This window comes from Protopterus annectens, chromosome 2.part0 (assembly GCF_019279795.1).
Source record: "Protopterus annectens isolate FY-2018-M chromosome 2.part0, PAN1.0, whole genome shotgun sequence".
In the NCBI taxonomy this organism is placed as follows: Eukaryota; Metazoa; Chordata; order Ceratodontiformes; family Protopteridae; genus Protopterus; species Protopterus annectens.
Window position 1 is genome coordinate 1,401,026,439 of NC_056728.1, and position 21,468 is coordinate 1,401,047,906.

At 41.5% G+C, this 21,468-nt stretch overlaps 1 protein-coding gene across 1 annotated transcript in view; it reads left to right on the forward strand.

The window, feature by feature from the left end:
- The window catches only part of CLGN (calmegin), a 2,483,974-nt gene that overhangs the window by 2,185,520 nt on the left and 276,986 nt on the right, over nt 1-21,468 (forward strand). Inside the window, exon 13 of the mRNA XM_044061624.1 lies at nt 10,169-10,313. Within this exon, the coding sequence (XP_043917559.1) occupies nt 10,169-10,313 (145 nt within the window). The remainder of the gene's footprint in view (nt 1-10,168; nt 10,314-21,468) is intronic.

The window sequence follows — 21,468 nt, forward strand, 5'->3', positions numbered from 1 at the left end:
TGGAGGATAGCGTCTTGGTTCTGTTAGGAATAGCATAATCCATGCACTTGTGTAAGCGTTTATAGAGTGCAATTGTGTAAGATTCAGCAGTCGTAACTGTATTGCCCTTCTGCATGGGTGTCATGAAGTCCCCACTTCTGTCTTAAGAAGCATGAAGTTGGCTTTGAAGAAATTTTTTACAGTGGTTTCCTTAATGGGGGATGGTGGGGCAGGATGTGGATATCTAGGGTGATTAGCTTATGGTCAGATCTGACCAATGAGGAGTTGGCTTCAGGTGTGGAACACCGGTCACTCATGTTGGTAATAACTAGGTCTAGGATATTGTTGCCCCTGGTTGGGGTGTGGATAAGTTGATCCAGGGCATTAGAATTTATGAATTCCAGAAAGCACTGAGCGAAGGAGTTGGTACATGAGTGGTTTTCCCAATTAATGGTGGGATAGTTGAAATCGCCCATTACTGGGGTGTTTGGTTGAACCCTAATATTTTCCAGTATATCAAGAAAAGAGGAGTGGGAATCCTGGAGCATGGTGGGGGATCTGTAGCAAGCTACAATTTGTATTGCAGTTTTGCCCAGAGTTAGTTGCACTTGGATAATCTCAGATGCATTATGCTGAGCAACTAGCCTGGAGGTGTGGATATCCTTAATTTATATGGACAGACATCCGCCTTTATTGTTCCAGTCCAGGTTAGATGGACAAAAGGTGTAGTATGAGTTATAGCCTGTAATAAAGGGGTGCTGTCTGGAGCCTTGTACCAGGTCTCAGTCACTGCACAGATATCGATGTTCTCCATTTTAAGGAGTGCCTCGAATGAGTGCATTTTGAGGTTTAGACTTTTAGCATTGAGTAGCATTACCCTCAGTTTTTGATGCCTGTACATATTATGGTGGTGAATGTGTCATTTTAACCTGCCCTGAAGAGGTGGCAAGAGCCTTAGACACTATCCAGAATCCCAGGGGCGACATGTGCAGGCCATCTCTGGCAAAGCATCGTGGTCTGTCGACCATGTCGTCCCAAGCAGACAGATACTGGATCCCCTTAAAATGACACCAGAAGCTTAGCCAATTGTTGAAGTCAATCATTTTGTGCTTGTATTGTGGTATCATTCTGGGCGATGGAAGGATGCTACTCAGGGCTAGGGTCATACCTGCCTGGGCTACAAGATCAGAGAGCTCTTCCATGTCTCTTTTCATGTAGTGCAGGGAGGTACATCTCAGTTCGTTGTCACCAACATGGACAATGACAGAGTCATATTTGTACTTGTTGTGGAGTGACCTGAGTGCTTGGGTTATGTGGCGGATCCAGCCACCCGACAGGCAGCTGACAGTAACCTTCTCCTTGTTTAGCCTGGTGAGTGGGACATCAGTGTGCCTGACTATAGAGTCACCTATGACTAGTGTGTTGGGTACGTTGTTTTCCCTTATGGGCTGTGATTGAGTGGCACACTGAGTCTGTGGGCTGTGTGTCATTTAGATTGTTTTTGAGGGGGGGAGGTTGCTTACGTTTCTGCTGTGGAGATATCTGTTGCTTGGGGAGATTATTATTGAGAGCCTCCCCAAATGTTTTTGTGTTTCTTTGTGTGGGTTTTTGGTGGTGTAGGTTTAGTGGGATTATGTGATGAGTGTGGTGTGGTGCAGGTGTTTACCTTCTCCTCTTGACTGTCAAGTTCATTCTTGGTTGGAGAGAGCTTTGCCTCCAATTTGGCTAGATAAGTGCATCTCTCACAGGTTGTATTGTTGGGTGGTAGGAGGAGAGGGTTGTCTGTGTACATGAGGCATTTGCTGCATTGCCCCAAGATGCCCACATTCATCAGGTAGACAGGTGAGAGCACCAGGAGCTGACTCTTGGACATGCCTGAATAAAAAACTATTTACTTCTAGACAAGTGAGAAAAGTAAGTACAGAAGCTGTTTTTCCTCTAGGCAAGTGAGGAAAGTAAGTACTAAAACTGTTTTCCTCTAGGTAATGAGAAAGGTTGAGTGCTGTAGTAATTTGTAGGTTCCTTAGTGCTTACAGCAAGTTCTGAACAAGTGCTGAGCACGAGGAAGAAAATTCAAGTGCTAAAACTAAAAAAACTGGCTAGTTCTAAGGGAAAAACTGAAGAGCAGACCTTATGGCACCGGGAATAGTTTAACCCTAGCTAAGCAGCGCTGCACAATGCCCAAACGCATGCAAACCTGCCCAAACATGGGTTTTTAACTCAGAAAGTTGAAAGGGATAGACATCAGCCCAAAATGGCCAATAAGTTTAATTTCAGAGCTGGAAACCACTCCTCTTGTGACAAATAGGCTGCTCATTGCTTACCACTCTCACTGATAAGCAGAAAGACTTCCCATTACCACAAGGTCTGGACAACTCAGAAATACAAACTAAAGTCCTGAAACCAGCAAATCTGGGATCCGGACTATTCTAGTATAGGAAAGGATGGGAAACAAGCAAAACAGATATTTTTTTTTTTTTTTTTTTTTTTTTTTTAGAAATTAAGCAGAAAAAAAGCAATTTAACAGTAGTTGTGCACAGAAAAGGCGGTTGCACTTGAGTGTGACGCCTGCAGTAGTAAATGCAGTTTAAATGATTAACGTTAAACTGAAAATCAAAGTCCACACACAGTAAAATGATTTAAAAGTAAAATGCAGCAGAAATATCAATAGAACCACAGTATAAACGGCTTTTAAAGTGCGATAAGCAAAAACAGTCAAGAAAAAACTAAAAAATACTTAAAATCTGCAAAATGTCTCTCCTTCTTGTTTCTGGTGCTATAGTAGTCTGCAGGATGCCCAAACAGGATCCGCTGAGCTAAAACCAAATAATCTGCCCTTATAAGTTTTGAACCCAAGACCCTGCAGACCATTTATTCTCATAAGCCTTCAACGAGAAAGATATATACAAGCAAATGGAAAAGATTTTCTTCATTGGCTTCAGAAAATCACATTTACCCTTTTTCTGCCCCCAGTAGCTTCTATTCCAGAATTTTTGGCAGGTCTATTCAGTGAAGGGGTAGCCGCAGCTACTATTTGAGTTCAGTTAGCGGTGATATCCAGTTTCCATTTAGGTGAATCGGGTCTTAATATTATGTGACACAGACTATGCAAACTCTTAATAGTACCTTTTTATTAAGACCACCTATTAGAGGCCCGCCAGCACCATGGGACTTAAATTTTGTCTTATCCCATTTAGTTTTCCCCCCGTTTGAGCCAGCATCATCCTGAGATCACAAATATTTGTCCTGGAAACTATTCTTTTGATAGCTATTACTTCTTCAAACTATAACACAAGAAAAAAATGGAGTCACTGAATCCTTCTCATAAAACTCTTAATACCACTGGAACCTGAAGAAGGCCAATGTTTTTGGCTTAAAGTGCTTAACCAGTAGTATTAAAGTTTTAGGAGAAGGATTCGGTGACTCCACTTTTTCTTGTGTTCTAGCTTGATTTTGTGTTTGTTACACAAGTTTGAGACATCCAGTGCAGTTTTGTTCTAGCTATTACTTTTGCTAGAAGGGCGTCAGAGCTGCAAGCCTTGTCAGTAAAACCCCCTACATGATTTTCCACAGAGCAGAGTGATACAGAGTATCCTTAGAAACAAACCCCTCCTTTTTACCCAAAGTACATTCAGACTCTAATTTGAACCAATCCATAGAGCTACCAGTGTTTTTCCCTAGCTATGAGAATAAGGCAGAATACATGCTGCACCAATTAAATGTACATTGACAATTACACTTCTACTTTGCATAGGACAAAGGACTTCAGAAAATCTGACCAGGTATTTGTATCCTTTTTCAGATTCAGGGAAAGGTGCTCCAGTTTCTACAGATTCAAAGAATGGTGCTCCAGTTTCTAAAGTGACACTTTTAAAATGGCAAATGGCTCTCAGATTGTATAACCTTTGTTTACAAATCTCAAAACAAAATATTTCTCATAAAATAAAAGGTCATTCTACAAGGACAATTGCAACCTCTTCTGCCTTTAGGGCTAGACTTCCCATTGACACCATTTATGCAGCAGCATGGGCAAGACCACATACCTTTATCACTCATTACAGAGTTGATTTGGCCTTCATGAACAAGGCCTCCTTTGGTTCCACAATTATGAAGAATATTCTCTGTTGAGCCACCCAAGAAAGATGATGCTGGGGCCATTGTCCCAACCTGCTAAGAATAAAGGCGAGATAGGACAACATCACATAAAGAAGTTATGTACTCATCATAATGTTCCATGTGTGTTATCCATCTCTCCTTCATTCTTACATCCCACCCTCCTTCCCATAGCCTATTGCTTTTGGAAGACTGAGTTGATACAATTGGCTACTAGTGTTCTCTAATCTTCTTGATTGCTTTATTAAATATTAAAGCTAACTTTAGTATGGAATTCCTTTATATAGGTGCAAACAAGATCTGGGGAACTCTCCTAGTGCATTATGGGACAGGGGATAGCCATGAGCTAGTGAAAGACCTCAAGCTGGTGTATAAGGCTGAGTCGGATCCGAGGATCGGATCCCTACCCAACCTGCTAAGAATGAAGGTGAGATGGACAACACAAATGGAACATTATGGTAAGTACATAACATCTTTTTTTCAACACTTCCAGTGATGGCTATTCAGTTCAGGCTTTCTTCCACAGTAATCCACATACTTACATCACCCCAGAGACCATGTACCATGAAGATTTACAAAAGCAAATGGAAAAGGTTTTCTGTTTGGGCCTCTCAGTGGAATCTGGACACTTTTTGGCTCCTCTTTCAGCATTTTTAGACTTCCTGATTTCCCTTTCTTCTCCAGTGTTTGCGGGACATGCTTCATCAGCTTTGTTTTTATCTCCACTGTACCCTGAACATTAGAAAGTCTGATTAACTGTTTGTCTCTTTCTCAAAAGCTAAACTGGAACAAGGAGTCTGTAATAGGACTTTCTCTTTTGACTTCCCTTAAGGGACCTAGTTCCACCTTGGAATATTACTATCTTACAACAGGCCCTAACTAAGATCCCTTTTGAGCCTGCAGCTTCTTTCTTCGAATACGCTCTTTACTGGTGGCAGTTACCTCAACAAGGAGATTTTCAGAACTTCAGAACCAGTCATGTAAGCCTCCATATTTGGTGTTCCACTAAGGTAGGGTCTTTCTTCGAACCAACACTAATGAATCACAATTAGCAATATGACTCAATCATAGTCCACATGGGAGTAAATGACCTGAGACATACCTCCCTAGACTATATGAAGAGAGACATCACAGACCTTTCGGAATATGTGTCAGACTGGTATGAGCCTAGCATTGAGCAGCATTTTACCTTCTCCAAGGATGATGCCACAATACAAATAAAAGATGATTGACTTTACTAATTGGCTTAGTTTCTGTTGTCATTCTAAGGGGATGCAATATTTGTCAGCATGGAAGGAGATGGTCAACAGACCACGCTGCTTTGCCAGGGATGGTCTGCACCACTCCCCTCTAGGCTTTCAAATATTATCTAAAACATGGTCTTCCCCCATAGTGCCTTTTTTAGGCAATGCCAAACTGAAAGTACTTCCGACATAGCAAATCAAAACCAAGAAAATCTAAAGGTGTTACTGCTCAACACTCGGATTTTAAACAAAAAACTCCACTCCCTGGAAGCTCTCTTTACCCTAGAGAATGCTGATGTCTGTGCGGTCTCAGAGGCATGGTTTAAAGCTATGAACAGCACATCAATAGTGCAGGGTTATAATGCCTTCCACACATTTAGGCCAGCTACTTCACAGGCAGGGACTAAAGGTGGAGGTGTCTCTATTTACTTCAGAAATAAATATACTTCAAGGCTGGTCAAACAGGACAATGCACTTGAGCTGCTCCATGTTCAGATCACCATAGGTAAAATCCAGTACCACTTCCTTGCAATCTATAGGTCCTCCTCTATGATCCATGAGTGACTTTAATTACTCCACTATTAACTGGGAATCCTATACGACATCAAACGTACATGTACAGAGATTCCTGGATTTTGTAAACACAAACCTTTGGATCAGATAGTCAGTACACCAACCAGGGGTGCAACCATACTGGATCTGGTCCTCACTAATATGGGAGAGTGCTGTACACTCCGTACTATAATACCTTCCCTGGTAAGGTCACACCACAGAATTGTCTCCTTTGAAGTAAAAATAAAACATGGATCCCCAGCTAAACCGGGAATATTCAGAAACTATTCTAAGGCTAACTTCCTGCTGCTAACTCATTACATTTGAGTGATGCCTCCAGGTGCATCTGAAGTTAACTCCTGTTGACACCTCTAGGCATCAAGTATTGTGTGTTAATATTTGCATCAGTAATTACAAAACCATGCTATGTACAATGTTTTAAAATATTTCTTTGTGATCCTTATATGATGACAAACTGAACTGCATTAATAGTTGACCTCTGTCTAATGCAGGTAAATAGATATTAACTGTTGTTTATGTGATAATTTATATAGATATAATTTTCACATTTTTTTAAATATCTGAACAACCAAGTAACACAGACAGAACTTCTTAGCCTCATATGAAAGCTCTCAGCTAGATGAATAAAATGCTGCTAACAGTATATGTGTAATTTGAGTGGTTACTGAAATATTGTCAGTTATTTGCAAATGTTTACAAATGTAACAGTTACTTTGTTTACTGTGGTTTATAAAATTCAGTTTAAGATCTAGAACCTAAGGAATACTACCACTATAAAAGTATTTTGTGCTGAAGAGTTTTCCATTTATACTTCTTTCATAACCCCTACCGTTCCAGAAATATGATTGTTTGAAATGTGAGGTCATAATTTGGTTCTGTCAAAAGGCATAGACTCTGCCCATTTAAAGTTACAGTGCAAACTTCCTGAGCTCCATTGGAGTGAATGAGTTAAGTGAGGACCTGGCAAAATTTCAGGCCCATATAAACCTTGAGAACACTTCTGCCTATGCAGACCTGTTCACAGAAACTCTGTACAAGCATGTTAATAGCTGCATAGGGGCAGCTGTACCCACCAGGAAGAAGTACAGAACTAAATAAAAAACAAGCCATCCTGGTGGAATCACAAAATCAATCAGATGTATAACAGGAGGAAGAAAATCATGGCCAAAATGAGAAGGTGCAGCACCCAGCAGGATAGAAGCACTCTCATCAAACTAAACAAACCGCTCAGAGGACATCTAAAGTCTACCAAAGGCAAATTTGAGGTAAGTTTGGTCTCCCAGGCCAAGGACAACCACAAAGCATTCTTTAGCTATGTCCACAACCTCAAAGGCAATACACAGTTGTGTGCACAGCTCATTGTAAATGAAGCCACCTGTAGTGAGCCAGAAGATATAGCAAATCTCCTGGCTGATAAAATTCAGCTCCAACTTTACTCCTCTCTCCCCCTCAAACTTCCCTCAGGAAATGTCATCACATATGACTCCCCCTACTATCACTAGGGAACATGTCCTTAATGCTGTCTCTAAGAATAAGAACACTGTATCAGTGGGTCTAGACAATATCCCAGGATGCCTTCTGAAGAGCATGAAACATGACCTGTCAGAGCCTCTGGAATTACTATTTAACTGTAGCCTCCAAACACGCTTTGTGCCTCATGAATGGAGAAAGGCAACAGTCATCCCTCTGCACAAAGGTGGGCCATCTACAGACCCTGGAAACTACAGACCCATAAGTCTCACTGGTCTTATATGTAAAGCCATGGAAATTATCATGGAGATGATTAATAGAGGTATAGTAAACCTCCAGACATTGGACTCAACCCAGTTTGGATTTGTCAAGGGCAGATCGTGCCTACTCAACCTGGTGGACTTCTTTGAGAAGGTCACCAAAGCAATGGATGAGGGCAAAGTCATTCACACTGCCTACCTTGACATGGCCAGGGCATTTGACATAATACCTCACTCAGGCATTGTTGACAAACTCAAGAGGTTAGGTACAAACCCGTATGTCACCCAGTGGATAGCCAACTGGCTCACAGATAGGACCCAGGAAGTTAGAATTGGGGAGTTCACCTCTACAAAGAGGCGAGTCACAAGTGGAGTTCCTCAGGGATCAGTCCTTGGACTGCTCCTTTTTGGCATTTACTTCTCAGAAGTCAAGGCCAATGTTGTGGTCTCTAGCTGACTAAATTTGCAGATGACTGCAAATTAGGAGCTGTCATTGAATCTCACACTGACACAAATGTTCTCCAGGAGGGACTGACAGACAAACAACTGCTGTCAGAGTCATGAACGAAAACTATATGCCAAAAAATGCATAATAGTATCCTTTGGGAAGACATCCATCCCTGGTAACATTCATATTGACAATAAATCCCTTAGCGTTGACCCAGTAGTCAGTGACTTAGGGATACACATAGATGGTAATCCAGCCTTTGAGCATCACGTGTCTACAGTGGTGAGGAAATCATTCTATGTTGCTCAACTTATAAACAAAGGTATGGCATCTAAGTCCAAGGAAGTCATTATTCCACTATATTTGACATTCATCAGACCTATCATTGAGTACAATGCCCCCTTTGGTATGTACCTAACCAGGCACATCCAACAACTGGAACGACCACAGATGTTCCTCATTAAAAGAATACAGGGCATAAGTAATATGTCCAATGCAAACCACCTCAAGGCCCTATCCCTGTATTCTGTCTCCTACAGGCTTTTGAGGGGAGATCTATGCCTGGTATACAGGGCATTGTCAGACTCCACTCTGATAGACCTCCTGCATATCCACAAAACAAACAGTACCAGAATTACCCGTTCTAAAGACTTAAACTTTGCCTGTGATATAAATAGGACCTGCTGGATAGATAGGTATGTATCCCAGAGACTACCCCATCTATGGAACAGGCTCCCCATCCATGAGAAGCAAAGTTCCTCCCTAATCCAATTCAAGTGCAACTTGGACAGTTGGATGGGAAACTGGAAATTCATCCCTGGTTTGGAACCCATGTCTGTGATGCAGATAGGTAGCCTGTAAATGGTTAATCTCCCAGGCCCATGCTTACACTCATCAAGGGTATCAGAACTCTGCGATTTAGGATGCATGGCTTAGGCTTAAAAAGGCCCTTGTGGTCGTTAGCCTAGTAAACACCTATGAACCAAAGTTGGATGAGAGATCAAATTTGGAAAAGGTTCCAGCACCCAGGGAGGGTACACCAAGTGAGGCCATAGAAAAAAGAACCTGCCTTGAATCAGGCTATTAATTTTGTAGTCTTCTTTTCTAATTTCTCAAACAAAGGAGTATATTCCAACTTACATTTACTTGGTGTTCATAATAAATTATGTTTCTGTTTGCCCCTTGTCGAGAATTTTAAAAACCAAGCAACTTTTTCTCTCATTTTCCAGGGCTAAATTGTGAGACAGTGTTTCAAAGGTCATACTATTCAGATGGTTGTTTGATTGTATCACTTCTGTTTACAAAGTTAAAGGATTGTCTTTACTTGACAAACCTTAAGCTCATTCTAATAGAGCTGTTGCAACTTCTGCAGCTCTCTTTTCTAGAGTTCTTATTGATGATATCTGTGCTGCAGCTACTTGGTCTACTGTACATACATCTATTTCCCACTACAGACTGAACTTGCAATCTATGTCCAGGGCTTCATTTGGCTCCACCATTCTCCAAAGTATTCTTTCATGAGACCTCATGGGTTTTTTAGTGGCTGAGGAATCTGTCCCAACAGTTGAAACAGGAAAGACGACATCATAGATGAAAGTTTTGTACTTAGAGTAATGCTAGATCCATGTTGCCTTGTTCCGCCCATCTCAACTTCCACTCCCTGCATTCCCACTACCAAACTGGCATTGTACAGGACTCTGAAATGACAGCACTGGACATTATTGGAGCCTTGTCTTATTTTACGGTCTGAATGTTCTGTAATCCTTTCAGGCTCTTTTTACTTTTAAAGGGGTGATATAGATATGGTTATTTATGTAGGCAAGCAAACTCAATCTGAGATGTTAACAAGATGGAGGGGATTATGGGTGAAGGGGAGGAGCCTGGGCCTTAGATCCAAAAGTCTGAAAGTAGCAAGCTTCGGGTCTGGTTGGATCCAATTTACCCAACAGCTGATGGAAGAAGACAACACATATCTAGCATTATGTTAAATACATCATTTTAATTTTCATGATAACTGTAGACTAACCTACCTTTATATACATACTTCTATTTTGAAAATAATTACTGCTTTTAATTTGCAGAAGATTAAGGAAGCTGCTAATGGTAATGGTAAGAAAACTGATGCACTTCTATACAAGGATGATGAGGAACCTTCCAAAGAAACAGAAGAAAAAAAAGAAATGGAAGTACAGCCAGTAATAAAATATGAAGAATCTTCTGAAAATGGTAAGAATGCCATTTTGTACCGCTGAGATTTTTTTATTGCATATGGACTGTGCTCCCAGATGCACTTTGACAGGACAGTTTTTGATGATCCCTGCCATACCTTGCAAACTGTCTTTGTCCTTTATATGTTAACCAGATGAGTCATTACTGTAGTGTGCTAGTCTTTAAATTGATAGTCTTTCAGTGTGCAATGACTGTCTGGCAGGTCCCTGAAAGGCCATCTCTCTGCGACTCACTGTCCCTTTGGAGAATGAGTGCCATCTCATATGGCAAAGGGTTACCAGGCTTGTTGGTGTTGTCCTTTGTGTTTTAAACATAACTGGGACAGATACCTGTACCTTTACATGAAGGAAGAATTCCCGTCAAAACGGTTACATGCTGGGGACTTCTAGTATGGTAATGATGCAGTTAGAGCATTCTCTTATAGCTTCCATGAGTTTGGTTATGGTAAGTTTCAAATTGTAGACCTTTTGTGTTGATAACACTTAGTTTTACCATTTGAGGTGTTCTTGACACTGAATGTCTTTGAGAAAGGGGAAGAGTAAGAAAAAACAATATTAAACAGAAAATCACGCTGTCAGGAAACAAATCACATCTCTGTATGGGTGGCTAATCAGAGAATTATGCCAACTATGAATGATAAGCCGGACAAAATCCATAACAAAATTGTAACTCAATGGAACCCTCCAGTACTATAGAAAAGCCAATGATAAACTGATAGAAGTAATTGAATAGCTGCTAAGCAGGCATGATCAAGATATAATGGAGATCTAGAAGAGCTACACTAATTTTACAGAAAGGCTAATTGAAGTTGATGCTACTCAGGAAGGGATAACTAAAAAGTTAACAGTGTTGTAAGATAGAGACTGACGTGACAGTCATCACTTCTTAAATGTACCTGAAGGACTTGAGGGAAAATACTGTTTTTGAATTTCATGAAAAAGTAAACGTATGGACTAGACTTCAGGAGACAGATATATTGTTGAAAAGGGCTCACAAGGTTTTTATTCCTTTAAAAGGCAAAAACACCCATTCAAGACATGATCAAATGTCAGACTTTTACACTTGAAGAAAATTTGCTTGCACAACTGTGGCAGAAAGATAAGCATTTAAAAATAGGGGAAGCATGAGTGTATGTTGGGAACCAGTTCTCCCCTTTCACTAGAGCAAGAAGAAACAGATTTGTACCAGTATTCAAGCTGTGTAGGAGAGAAAACCTATGTTTTAAACTCCTGTATCTAACAATCCTGAAAATTTTCTTTCCGTCAGGAGCTTAAACATTGTTAGATCGTGAACAGGCATTGGAAATCTTGAATTGAAAGGGCTAATGATAACCAGCAAAAAGGGGAGGATTGAGAAACAAAGAAGAGTGTTTCTAAGGAATCCACATGAGAAAGATTTCCTATTAAACATTTCCCCTTATTTCAACTAAAAGTGTGGGTAGAGAGCACAAGTGTCCCAATATACATCAAGCCTGCTATACACCTTGACCAGGTTACTTATCAGATAGCACCAATATGGAAACACAAGCTAAACTTTGACTGGAGAGACTAGGAAAAATGTAGGATAAATCAGTAAAACTAAGTAGTGATATGGTAGATCTTTGGAATAGTGTAAATTATTTAACCTTAGAATGCATAAAACATAAGGTGGTAAGGGACACAGGTTCTTTGTATGCCCCATAGTACAAAATGTTACTGTTTAAAAAAAAATGTATCTAAGATGTATTAGATTATAATTTGATCTCACACATTGTAGAAAAAAAACTGTCATGAGCAAATACTTCATAATTTTACCAGAGAGGATAAATCACTTGCATATGTCTCTCATGTTTATTGGTTAAGTTCAGTATGAGCAGTGTGTTTACAGAAAGAAGAGAAGGAGCAAAAAAGGGGAGAGGGGACATATTGGAGGGAACAGGGAAACCCCTGTGATTTAATAATAATTAGGTCATTAAAGCTATCTAGGAATTTCTGGCAGCTTGAATAACTAGGTTAGGTAGCAATAGGAAGAAGTAAATTAAGCAACAAAAAATATTTAAAAGTAGTATGAATGAGAAATGCAAATGAGACTCTCCACAAGATGCTTAAATTTAGAAATTTTGGGTCTGTTTAATGGTGAGAATAATGGGATCATGGAAGATCAAATGGTAAACTATAAACACTTAGTAAGATAAAGAAGCTAAGTTATCAATATTGGTGACAAGTATGGAGTCGGAACTGAGAATATCTGAAAACAAAAAAGACCACTACAGTAAAGCAGAATGAATCACAGCACCAACGTGAGCTAAGCTCAGATCGTGTATAGAGAAGAGATTCTAAAACCTAAATTTAACTTAAGTAAAATTTAAGATTTTACTTTAAGAAGAGAGTTAAAATAGTTTTGTTGTTTAACAGGGCAGGAAAAGTAATATTTTTCCCCAAATAGCAAATTTTGCTACACAAGGCAGATAAGTAAAAGCTGAGTCACAGAAGTGGTGGGCACTTTCTGGAAAAGTAGTGGTAGACTTGTACAAGGGACAAAGATACATTACTTAACAAGTAAGTAAATTAATATTGTTTTTTGTTCTTAGACACTAATTAAATTATCACAGGCACTCATACATTACTAGAAAACAAGCACTATTAATATATTTTCATATTCATACATTATACAATACATACACATTTTAATTATGGTTCACTAAAGAATTACAGGAATTATTCAATTCCTGCGTTCCCTTAAACCTCATGCCTCCACCTGAACATTATTATGCATGTATTGTTCCCACAAATTCCATTTATTTATATGTAATTTGCTCCTTCCCTTATCTAAAGATCACTTCTCTAGTTCCTTTTTCTACAGTACAGTATGCAGTACTTGAGTTACAGCTGGTTTTGATTTTGATTTTCTAAAAATTGCTTTTTTGGCAGCAGTATCTTTAATCTTGGTAAGGCCTTACTGTGTCTGGGCCATTCAGATACTTCGTCCCAGTTCAAAGGAATCATTTCCTTAGTTGCAGCCATTTGTACCCTTAACATTTTCAACAGAGTACTCTGCTCTGTAGAAATTTTTTTTTAGGTCTGCCAACTTGTTGCATTCCAAAAAAATATGATCAGATGTTATCTTTTTCATCTGGATTCAGCTTGTGGGTTATTGAATTTGACTCGGATCCGAAACCAACCATATTCCAAAGACATCAAGCAGCTGAGCTCCTTCTGTACCCATAATCCCCCACTTAAAATGATTTCCCCCCCCCATATCTTGTTTGTCACCATTTCTGGACAGAAATTTGGTCATTTGATCCATGGGAGTGTATCCATTATTGTGAATGTTTAAGTGTATTTGAGCTTTTTCTTATCTTCTACCCTTCTTTTTTGTGTTTTTCTAGTTGTGGTATAGCTTTTCTTGTAGTAGGTAGGATAGGCTGTTAGCATTGATCTTGTTAGTGGGCTTTTCCCTGCTTAGTTTATTTCTATTGTGGTTAGTGATTGTTTGCTGGGTTTTAGGTGTTAATGTTCTTTTGACTTAGACAAAGTTTGTGTAGTGGTTACTGATTCTTTTCATTTGCTTGCATTTCAGTGTGAAGGGTTTTAAAAAGTGTGCAACTTACAGTCACAGGTGTGTATACTGTCTGGAGGCTTCTTACCTCAAATCACCATGTTGTATTTGTGGGTGCTTTGGCACTCACACAGTTATAGGGTTGGGAGGGTGGCCTAATGGTTAAAGTGCTTGCCTTACAAACACAAGGTGCAGGGTTTGAGTCTCCCAAGGGATAATTGGCTAGGCTTAAAATGGCTCGCAAGTGCAGTTAGCTTAGTACTAATCTATGAACCTAATGAGAAAAGGGTTGAGTTGGTCATAAAAGGACTGTTGCCGGTTGATGTTTCCTCTTCCTTTTCCAGCAACAGTGATGAGTGACTGGGGTCATAAGCAGGGCTCTAAGGACCCCAAGACTTCAAAGGGGGACTGAAGATGATCTGACTCTTCTTCTGGTCCGCTGGATCTGAAGTTCAAAGACCGTCTGCTCCCCTGGCAGTTTCAGCTCCATTATTGGCTCTAACACCTCGGACTTGTTCACCTTCGGTGTCGACTGTAAGTAAGGCACCCTCTCTCACTCTTAGTGTCCTGATTCCTTTTTTGTCGAAGAGGGCTCCCTCAGACTGGACTTTTTCTCCCTTCTCCCTTTTTACTCAACTATAGTCCTTGCCAGAGTGGTCATCTTCTTCAACTGAGAGCCAAGCTTCTCCAATTTGGATCTGGTCATCGGTGCCATCTTCCAGTAGGCGAGCCTCCTTCAGTGGCTTCTTTGGCTCGGTCATCCCATTCATTTGGACGTTTAAGACCCACTGACCTAGAGCAGCTAATGTGATCCTTTTTAAAGGCATGGATAGAAATGAGACTGATCCCTTCTCCAGGTCCTTGACCTTAGGCGTCGGCACCTTTAAGTTGATTTCCTTCCCTCGGGCCCTACAGTTCCGAGTTCATCAGAGCCAGTTGCCTTTCCTCCCTTTGGGTCAGATCTGACAGCCTGGATGAGTTTGACTCCTGCCCCCACATTGGATTCCACAACTCTGGCCACATCAAAGTCGAGTGGGCCTTGGATCAGACATGGAAAAATGGGAGTTTGCTAGTCATGTTCAACAATTTTAGTTTCGGGATCATCCCTCTTGTTCAGTGGCTCTGCTGTTTATAGTTATGGCTCCAGTGTTTGTGTCGGGGCCAGTTGGAGCTGCTCCAGAGTCTGCGATGTCCTTGGGATCTTTAGATCCTAGGTCTGTAGACCCAGGTGGAATGTTTCAGTTTCTGTCTTTAACATCATAGAGAGGATGTTCTCCTGTTAGGAGAGGAGTGGTCAGCTGCAACCAGAATGCCTCCATCTTCAACATTTGCTGTTGTGGAAACAATTCATTCTGCTCTGGCTCAGCCCAGCCCTGGTGGTCTCCAGTATGCTCTACTTCACAGGGCTCCCTACCTCTTCCACCCCCACCCCCACCCCCAGATTCTCCAAGTTGGGAAGTTTCGGACAAGAAGAAGCACCTGGATTCTCCTGAAGAATCCATCATCAAGGATACTGACCTTGAGAAAATAGAGTAATCCCCTAATCCCCCACCCCCGAGGCCGCCTCTTTTGGTGATCTTTTTGAGCTGCTTTGCCATTGTGAAGATTAGACTGCAGAAGCCTCATCTCCTGAGGAGTCAGTGTTTTTGGAGGCCTTTGGGGTGGGTCTAGCCATGTCTTGGGTGACCCCCCTCCAGTGCCCTTATTGACCTGTTCTTCCAGAGGGAGTAGAAGGAGCCCAGTACACTGGAACCAGTCCCTAAGAAACTGGACAAGATTCTCTCTCCTCCCAAGGACTGTCAACAGTGAAGTACAGATCTGGCAATTAATGCAGTTGTGGTGGCAGCGACCAGTATGAAGGACCTCTCAGAAGAGAGTTTCTCAGTTCATCCCTCGAATATGGAGTCCTTGGCTTTGGATCAGTTGGGGAAGCGCTCCTACATCTCAGCCACACTCGCACTGAGGGCAGTAAACTATGTCGCTCACTTGACCAGACTTCAGCTTGACATTGTGTTAGAAGTGTTAAGGGTAGTTAAGGCACAGCAGACTCTGAAGTCTCAGAAGACTGGTGAGACTCATTTGTCTACTGTGCAATCTACTGTTAATGTGTCCATACGTCTGGTGTCTAATGTAGATGATGGTATGTCGTTAGCCACTGGTGCCTGCATTCCCATGCGTCCCCATGCTTGGATGAGACTGTGCAATTTTGCAGATGGTTTCAAGGTGTCCTTAATTAATGCCCCCTTTGATGGCTCTTCACTTTTTGGGCTTAAGATTAAGGACACTTTGAACAGAAGTGAGCAGGATGGGAAAACCCTGTCTGCTGTTGGAGTAGATTTTGCTGCCCCTCAACATACCTTCCTTTGGAACCAGAAGGGGAGGGTGTCTCTTTTTTGGAAAGTACAGCAGCCTTTTCAGAAAACTACTTCTGAAGTTTACCCCTACGGCATGGGGGGGGGTAACCACAATGGGTATCTACCTCACTGCAGGGACAGTCTGCAGAACAAACCATCTTCTAGATGTGCCACCCCTTCTAAGAAAGGATATAACCACCAAAATTCAGAAGCTGTTATTAAACTGAGTCATCCAAGAGGTCCCACCAGACCAGGCGGATCCAGGGTCTATTCAAAATTCTTTTTGGTTCCAAAGAAGAAAAATAATCTCTTGCTAGGTCTGGATTTAAGCAAGTTGAATAATTTTGTAAAACAGACCAAGTTCTGGATGGTGACAGTGCAGTCCATCCTGCCTCTCTTTTGGAAGGATAGCTGGATGTGTTCGATCAACCTCAAGGACGCCTATTATCACATAAAGTTTTCTGCATTTTCGACTGAGGGCCAGTTATTATCAGTTTAGCACGCTGCCCTTTAATCTCACCACTACACCCGGGGTGTTCACTATGTGTATGGCAGTCATGGCAACCTGGCTCAAGCTGCAGGGTCTTCCTTATGTGGGCAATTGACTCGTAGCCTCTTCGACAAGAGTGTGCTTAGTCAGAACTAAAACTGACAAAGGCTTCCCACAAACAAACTAAGAAGCAGATTTGTGGCATGGTATGAAAGAAAATAGTACTCAAGTCCAGTGAAAAAGACTTTTTAATAAAAAAAAAAAAATCCAAAAATCAGTTAAGTGCTTTCGTCCACTTAAGCTTAACTGATTTTTGGATTTGTTTTTTATTAAAAAATCTTTTTCACTGGACTTGGGTCCCATTTTCTCCATACCACACCACAAGTTTCATTCTTAGTCAGAGCCAGAGACACCTTACTTCAGCTATGCAGTTCCTTGTGAATCACGATCAGCTATCAGAAGTCCAGCCTCTTCCCTGTGCAAACAGTAGAGTTCGTAGGTTGTCAGGAATACAGTTTCTTAGATTGCAAGACTCCCAGTCACTACAGTATTGACCCTTCACCTTTCCTTGTTCTCATACATTTAAGATGCATGGCTGCCACCAACTGCTTGGTTCTCTAGCAAGGTACGACATTAAGGTTCTTCTTTGGACACTGGCAGTGCATTGGTCCTACTTGACGCATCTGATGGAGTTCCCCATTGTGTTGACAAATGTTTGTTGAGATCAGATCAGGTGGTGATTGGAGTCTATCTTGCTGTCCACCGGGAGACTGTTTCTGGTTGCAGTACACATCCTGGGGAAATCCAGCATATTGGCAGACAGTTTGAGCAGGAACATTCTCTTTCCACACTAATGGCCCCTGAATCCGAGAGTTGCCATTTAGATTTTTAATTACTGTGCACTCCATGTTGTGATTTATTCACATCCCTGTCTAACGCCAAATGCAGCTGCTATTATGCCTTAGTCCCTCTTCAGGGATAGTCACCCAGGGACTCTTCTGTATGCTTGGACCCTGATCTCCTTTACACCTATTCTCTGACCTCACTGATAATAAAGTTTCTTCAGAAGGCAGTCCATTGGCCTGTAATCCTCATCATCCCACTTTGGCTCCATCAGGTGTGATTCCCCTTTCTTTGACCTGTTCTAAAGTACCCTTCTTGGGTTCTGGATCCCATTCCAGATCTGATTTCTCACTAGGTGGGTCTTTATCCACCAGACTTTTTTAGACACTCAAGTTAACCACGTGGTTTCTCCAGTTCCCCTGCTGGCCAGAAATTCCAGGCTTTCAGAAAGACTGGTGCATATTTCTCTTCTTGTCAAAAATGTTTATGGATAGAGTGTATGGTAGTAAGTGAAAACACTTCACTTGTTGGGCAAATTCTAAGGGGTTGGATCTCTTTTCAGCTCCTTTGGAAGGGATTCTGGATTTTGTGGCAGACTTGTTAAGTCGGGATCCAGTTATTCTGTTATTGAGATACAATTAGCAGCCATTTTCAGTTTTCACATTGGTAGGGATAATATGTCATTGACTGCTCTCAAAATTTCTAAGGCCTTTCTCAAGGGTACATTTTTGTAGCATCCTCCAGTCCGGGACCCTGTCCCACAATGGAATTTGCCTTTCATGCTTCAGGTGCTGCTGCAACTCCATTTGAGCCTTCTGCTATGGCTGATGTGAAGTTATTGTCTTGGAAGATTTTATACTTAGTGGGTGTTGCTTCCACCAAGTGGGTGTCAGAACTGCAAGCCCTGTCCTTGGTACCTCCGTATTTGTTTTTTCATGAAGACAGGGTGTCCCTTTGCACAGATCCTGCCTGTCTCCCAAAGGTGGCCATGGAGAACAGTTAGAATCAGTCCATTCACTTGCCAGTGTCTTTCCAGAATTTTCCTACAAAGGGGACTATTTACTGCATTGTCTTGATGTCCCTAGACAATTGAGGTTTTACTTGAACAGAACCAGACCTTTCAGAAAGTCTAAATAGTTATCTGTCTGATTTTCAACGGCCAGTAGGGCATGCCAGTGTTTAAGGTTACTCTGTCAAAGTGTCTGACTGTATTTCCTTTGGGTATAGTTTGAAAGGTATATCCTTGCATTGTAAATTGAAATGTTATTCTACTAGACTATGGCTACTTCTACATCTTTCTTCTCCAGAGCTGCTTTGGATGATGTTTGTGCAGCTCTTACTTGGTTTTGTTCTCACACATTTGTGTCCCACTACAAATTGGACATTTAGTCAATATCCAGAGCTTCTTTTTGTGCCACTATATTGCACAGTATCCTTCAGTAAGACCTCCATAGGGTTTTACATGCCTGGGGACTCTGCCCCACAGGTTGAATTCTGACAGCAAAGACTTTGGATGCAAAAGTTATGTACTTACGTCCCTTCTGCCACTGCCACTGTGACACGTTTCTTGATCTCTAATGACCAAGTCAGGGAGGTTAATTTTCCTCCTTTGTTGGGGTCCTTAGTATTTTCCTATTGGGACTGAGTGATTTTAGTTTGGGCAGAGAGGGGCAAACTCGATCTGGATTAATCTTGGTTGAGCAGGGGATTGTGGATAGAGGAGGTGGAGCTTGACAGGCTGAAGTTTTTGGAATATGTCCAGTCTGAGATCTGAGTCAGATCTGATAACCCACCAATTTAACCAGACAGAAGACAACACAGATATATTATAGTTATGGTAAGTATATAACTTCCATTTCCTTTCTAACCGCTCTCTTTTCCATCACACTTACAGCATTTGTTATTTGCCTGAGAAAGAATGGAACCTTCTAGACTTTGTTGCACACTTGGGAGCCATGCAGATGTCCTCCCCATTGTTCCTTTGTAAGTTACCTTTCCATTCTTTCTCTTCCTGATCTTTTCTAACATCCTCTGATTGATTCTCACAGTTATCATGTAATACTTTATATGCCATAGTAATTATCCCTTTTTTAAATGCAGTTACTTTTCAAGACTCAACTAAAATTATATAATTGAATTTGTGAGTCCCTTAATGTTATGTTGTCCAAGCTTGCCTTAATTCTTACTGGTTGGGTTTGGAACCGAGCATCAGTTCCGACTTGGCCTAATACAAAAGCTGGAGAGTTTTCGCTGGCTCGAGGCTAGCCCCTATCCCATAATGCATGGGGTAAGATACCCAGATCTCGTATGCCGCTCAAGCGACCAGGATGTCTTGTGGCTGGCTCGTTGACTGAGTAGTCTAAAATTATATTTTTTTCAGCAAGTTCTCTAAAATAACTTTTCTTGTCATGTTCAATAGCTTATAGTAGCCCCTGTTTGTAGTTCTGGTGTGATTTTTCCCCTTTTGTTCTTGTGCGAGACCCGTTTAAGTTAGAGGGCTCTCAGCGGCCCGTTTAACTTAGAGGGCCACTCCCCTACTCCGCGTGTGTTGTCACATTTCTTACCTGGAGAATCCGTTTAAGTTAGAGGATTCTTCAATTAGCTTTCTTAGTTTCTTGATAGATTTGTTGTTATTAGAGTAGTTTAACAGTGTGATTCAAATAGTTGGCTAAGCCCATCTTTGGCAGTTCTATGACCTTTTTTTTCTTTATATATATATATTTTTTTTGTGTGGTGTTGTCATAGTTAGTAGGCTCTGTTGTGTTAGAGCTGTTTTTGGTATTTTCTATACTCTTTACCTAGTTTAAGAGTAGTTGTTAGATTAGACAAGTTTGTTAGTACACTTTTTTTGTGGTATGTTAATTCTTAGTTTTAACCATGTCAAAAGAGAAAGAAAAAGATAAAGAACAAAAAAGAACCAAGGCAATCAGGATTCAAAAAGTGTGATCAGTGTACTCAGAAAATGTCTCTCATGGATGGGCACACTAGCTGTGTGTATTGTCTTGGTGCCATCCATTTGCAAGACCCTTGCACGATTTGTCATGCCTTTAGTAGCAGGGCTCTTCAGGAACGTAAAAACAAGTTAATGCTCAGAGGCTTATTGAAAGGCCCTTTCCAGGAATCATTAGAGGGTTCGCAGAGCTCAAAACCTACTTCTCCCTCTACTTCTCACACTAAAGGGTCCAAAAGATCTGCCATTGCATCTCCAGCTTCGGAACCACCTAAAAAAAGTCCCACTTTGGAACCAAGGGATTTGGGCTCCAACAGAGCAAAATCAAAGCCTTCGGCTCCATCTCTTCCACAGAGCTGGTAGAGTTACCAATTATGACACAGTCTCCTATCTTGGAGCCAATCATGCCGACATTGAGATCACCCATTCTGGAGAGGGCTAGATCTCCTTTCTTATCCTCCTGTTCCTCCAAGAGCTTATCTAATGATGATGTGAAGTGGGTGGTGAAGAGGTTGCTTCAACCACTGGGACTAGCAAAAGTTTTATCGTCACCGACCCCAAAGGAATCGGGATTGTCCAAGGCACCATCTCCAATTCCTCCTCCGACCCCACTTGTGGCTTCGGAGCCAGAGATTTTGGGTCAGAGAGTAGTGGAACCATCGAAACCTGGACCTTCTTTACAATTGTCAGTTCCAGCATCTTCTCCGACTTCTTCGGGTCCATCGGATTTCGCAGAGTCTGGGAGCCGACGCTCACCCGTCGGGTCCGGGAAGGGGAGTCGGTGTGGACAGTTGTCTGATCCGACTCTACCACTTGGTGCCTCGGTGAGGTTGACCTCGGCTATTACATCGGCTTCAGAGTCACCTGTCCTGCCTCGGAACCGGTCCTCTGCCTCTCCAGAGGGGAGGATCTTTTTGAGGCTGAGCGAGGGGGGCTTTTGAACTGAAGTAGAGAGTGCTGTCACCCCAGACAGCTTCA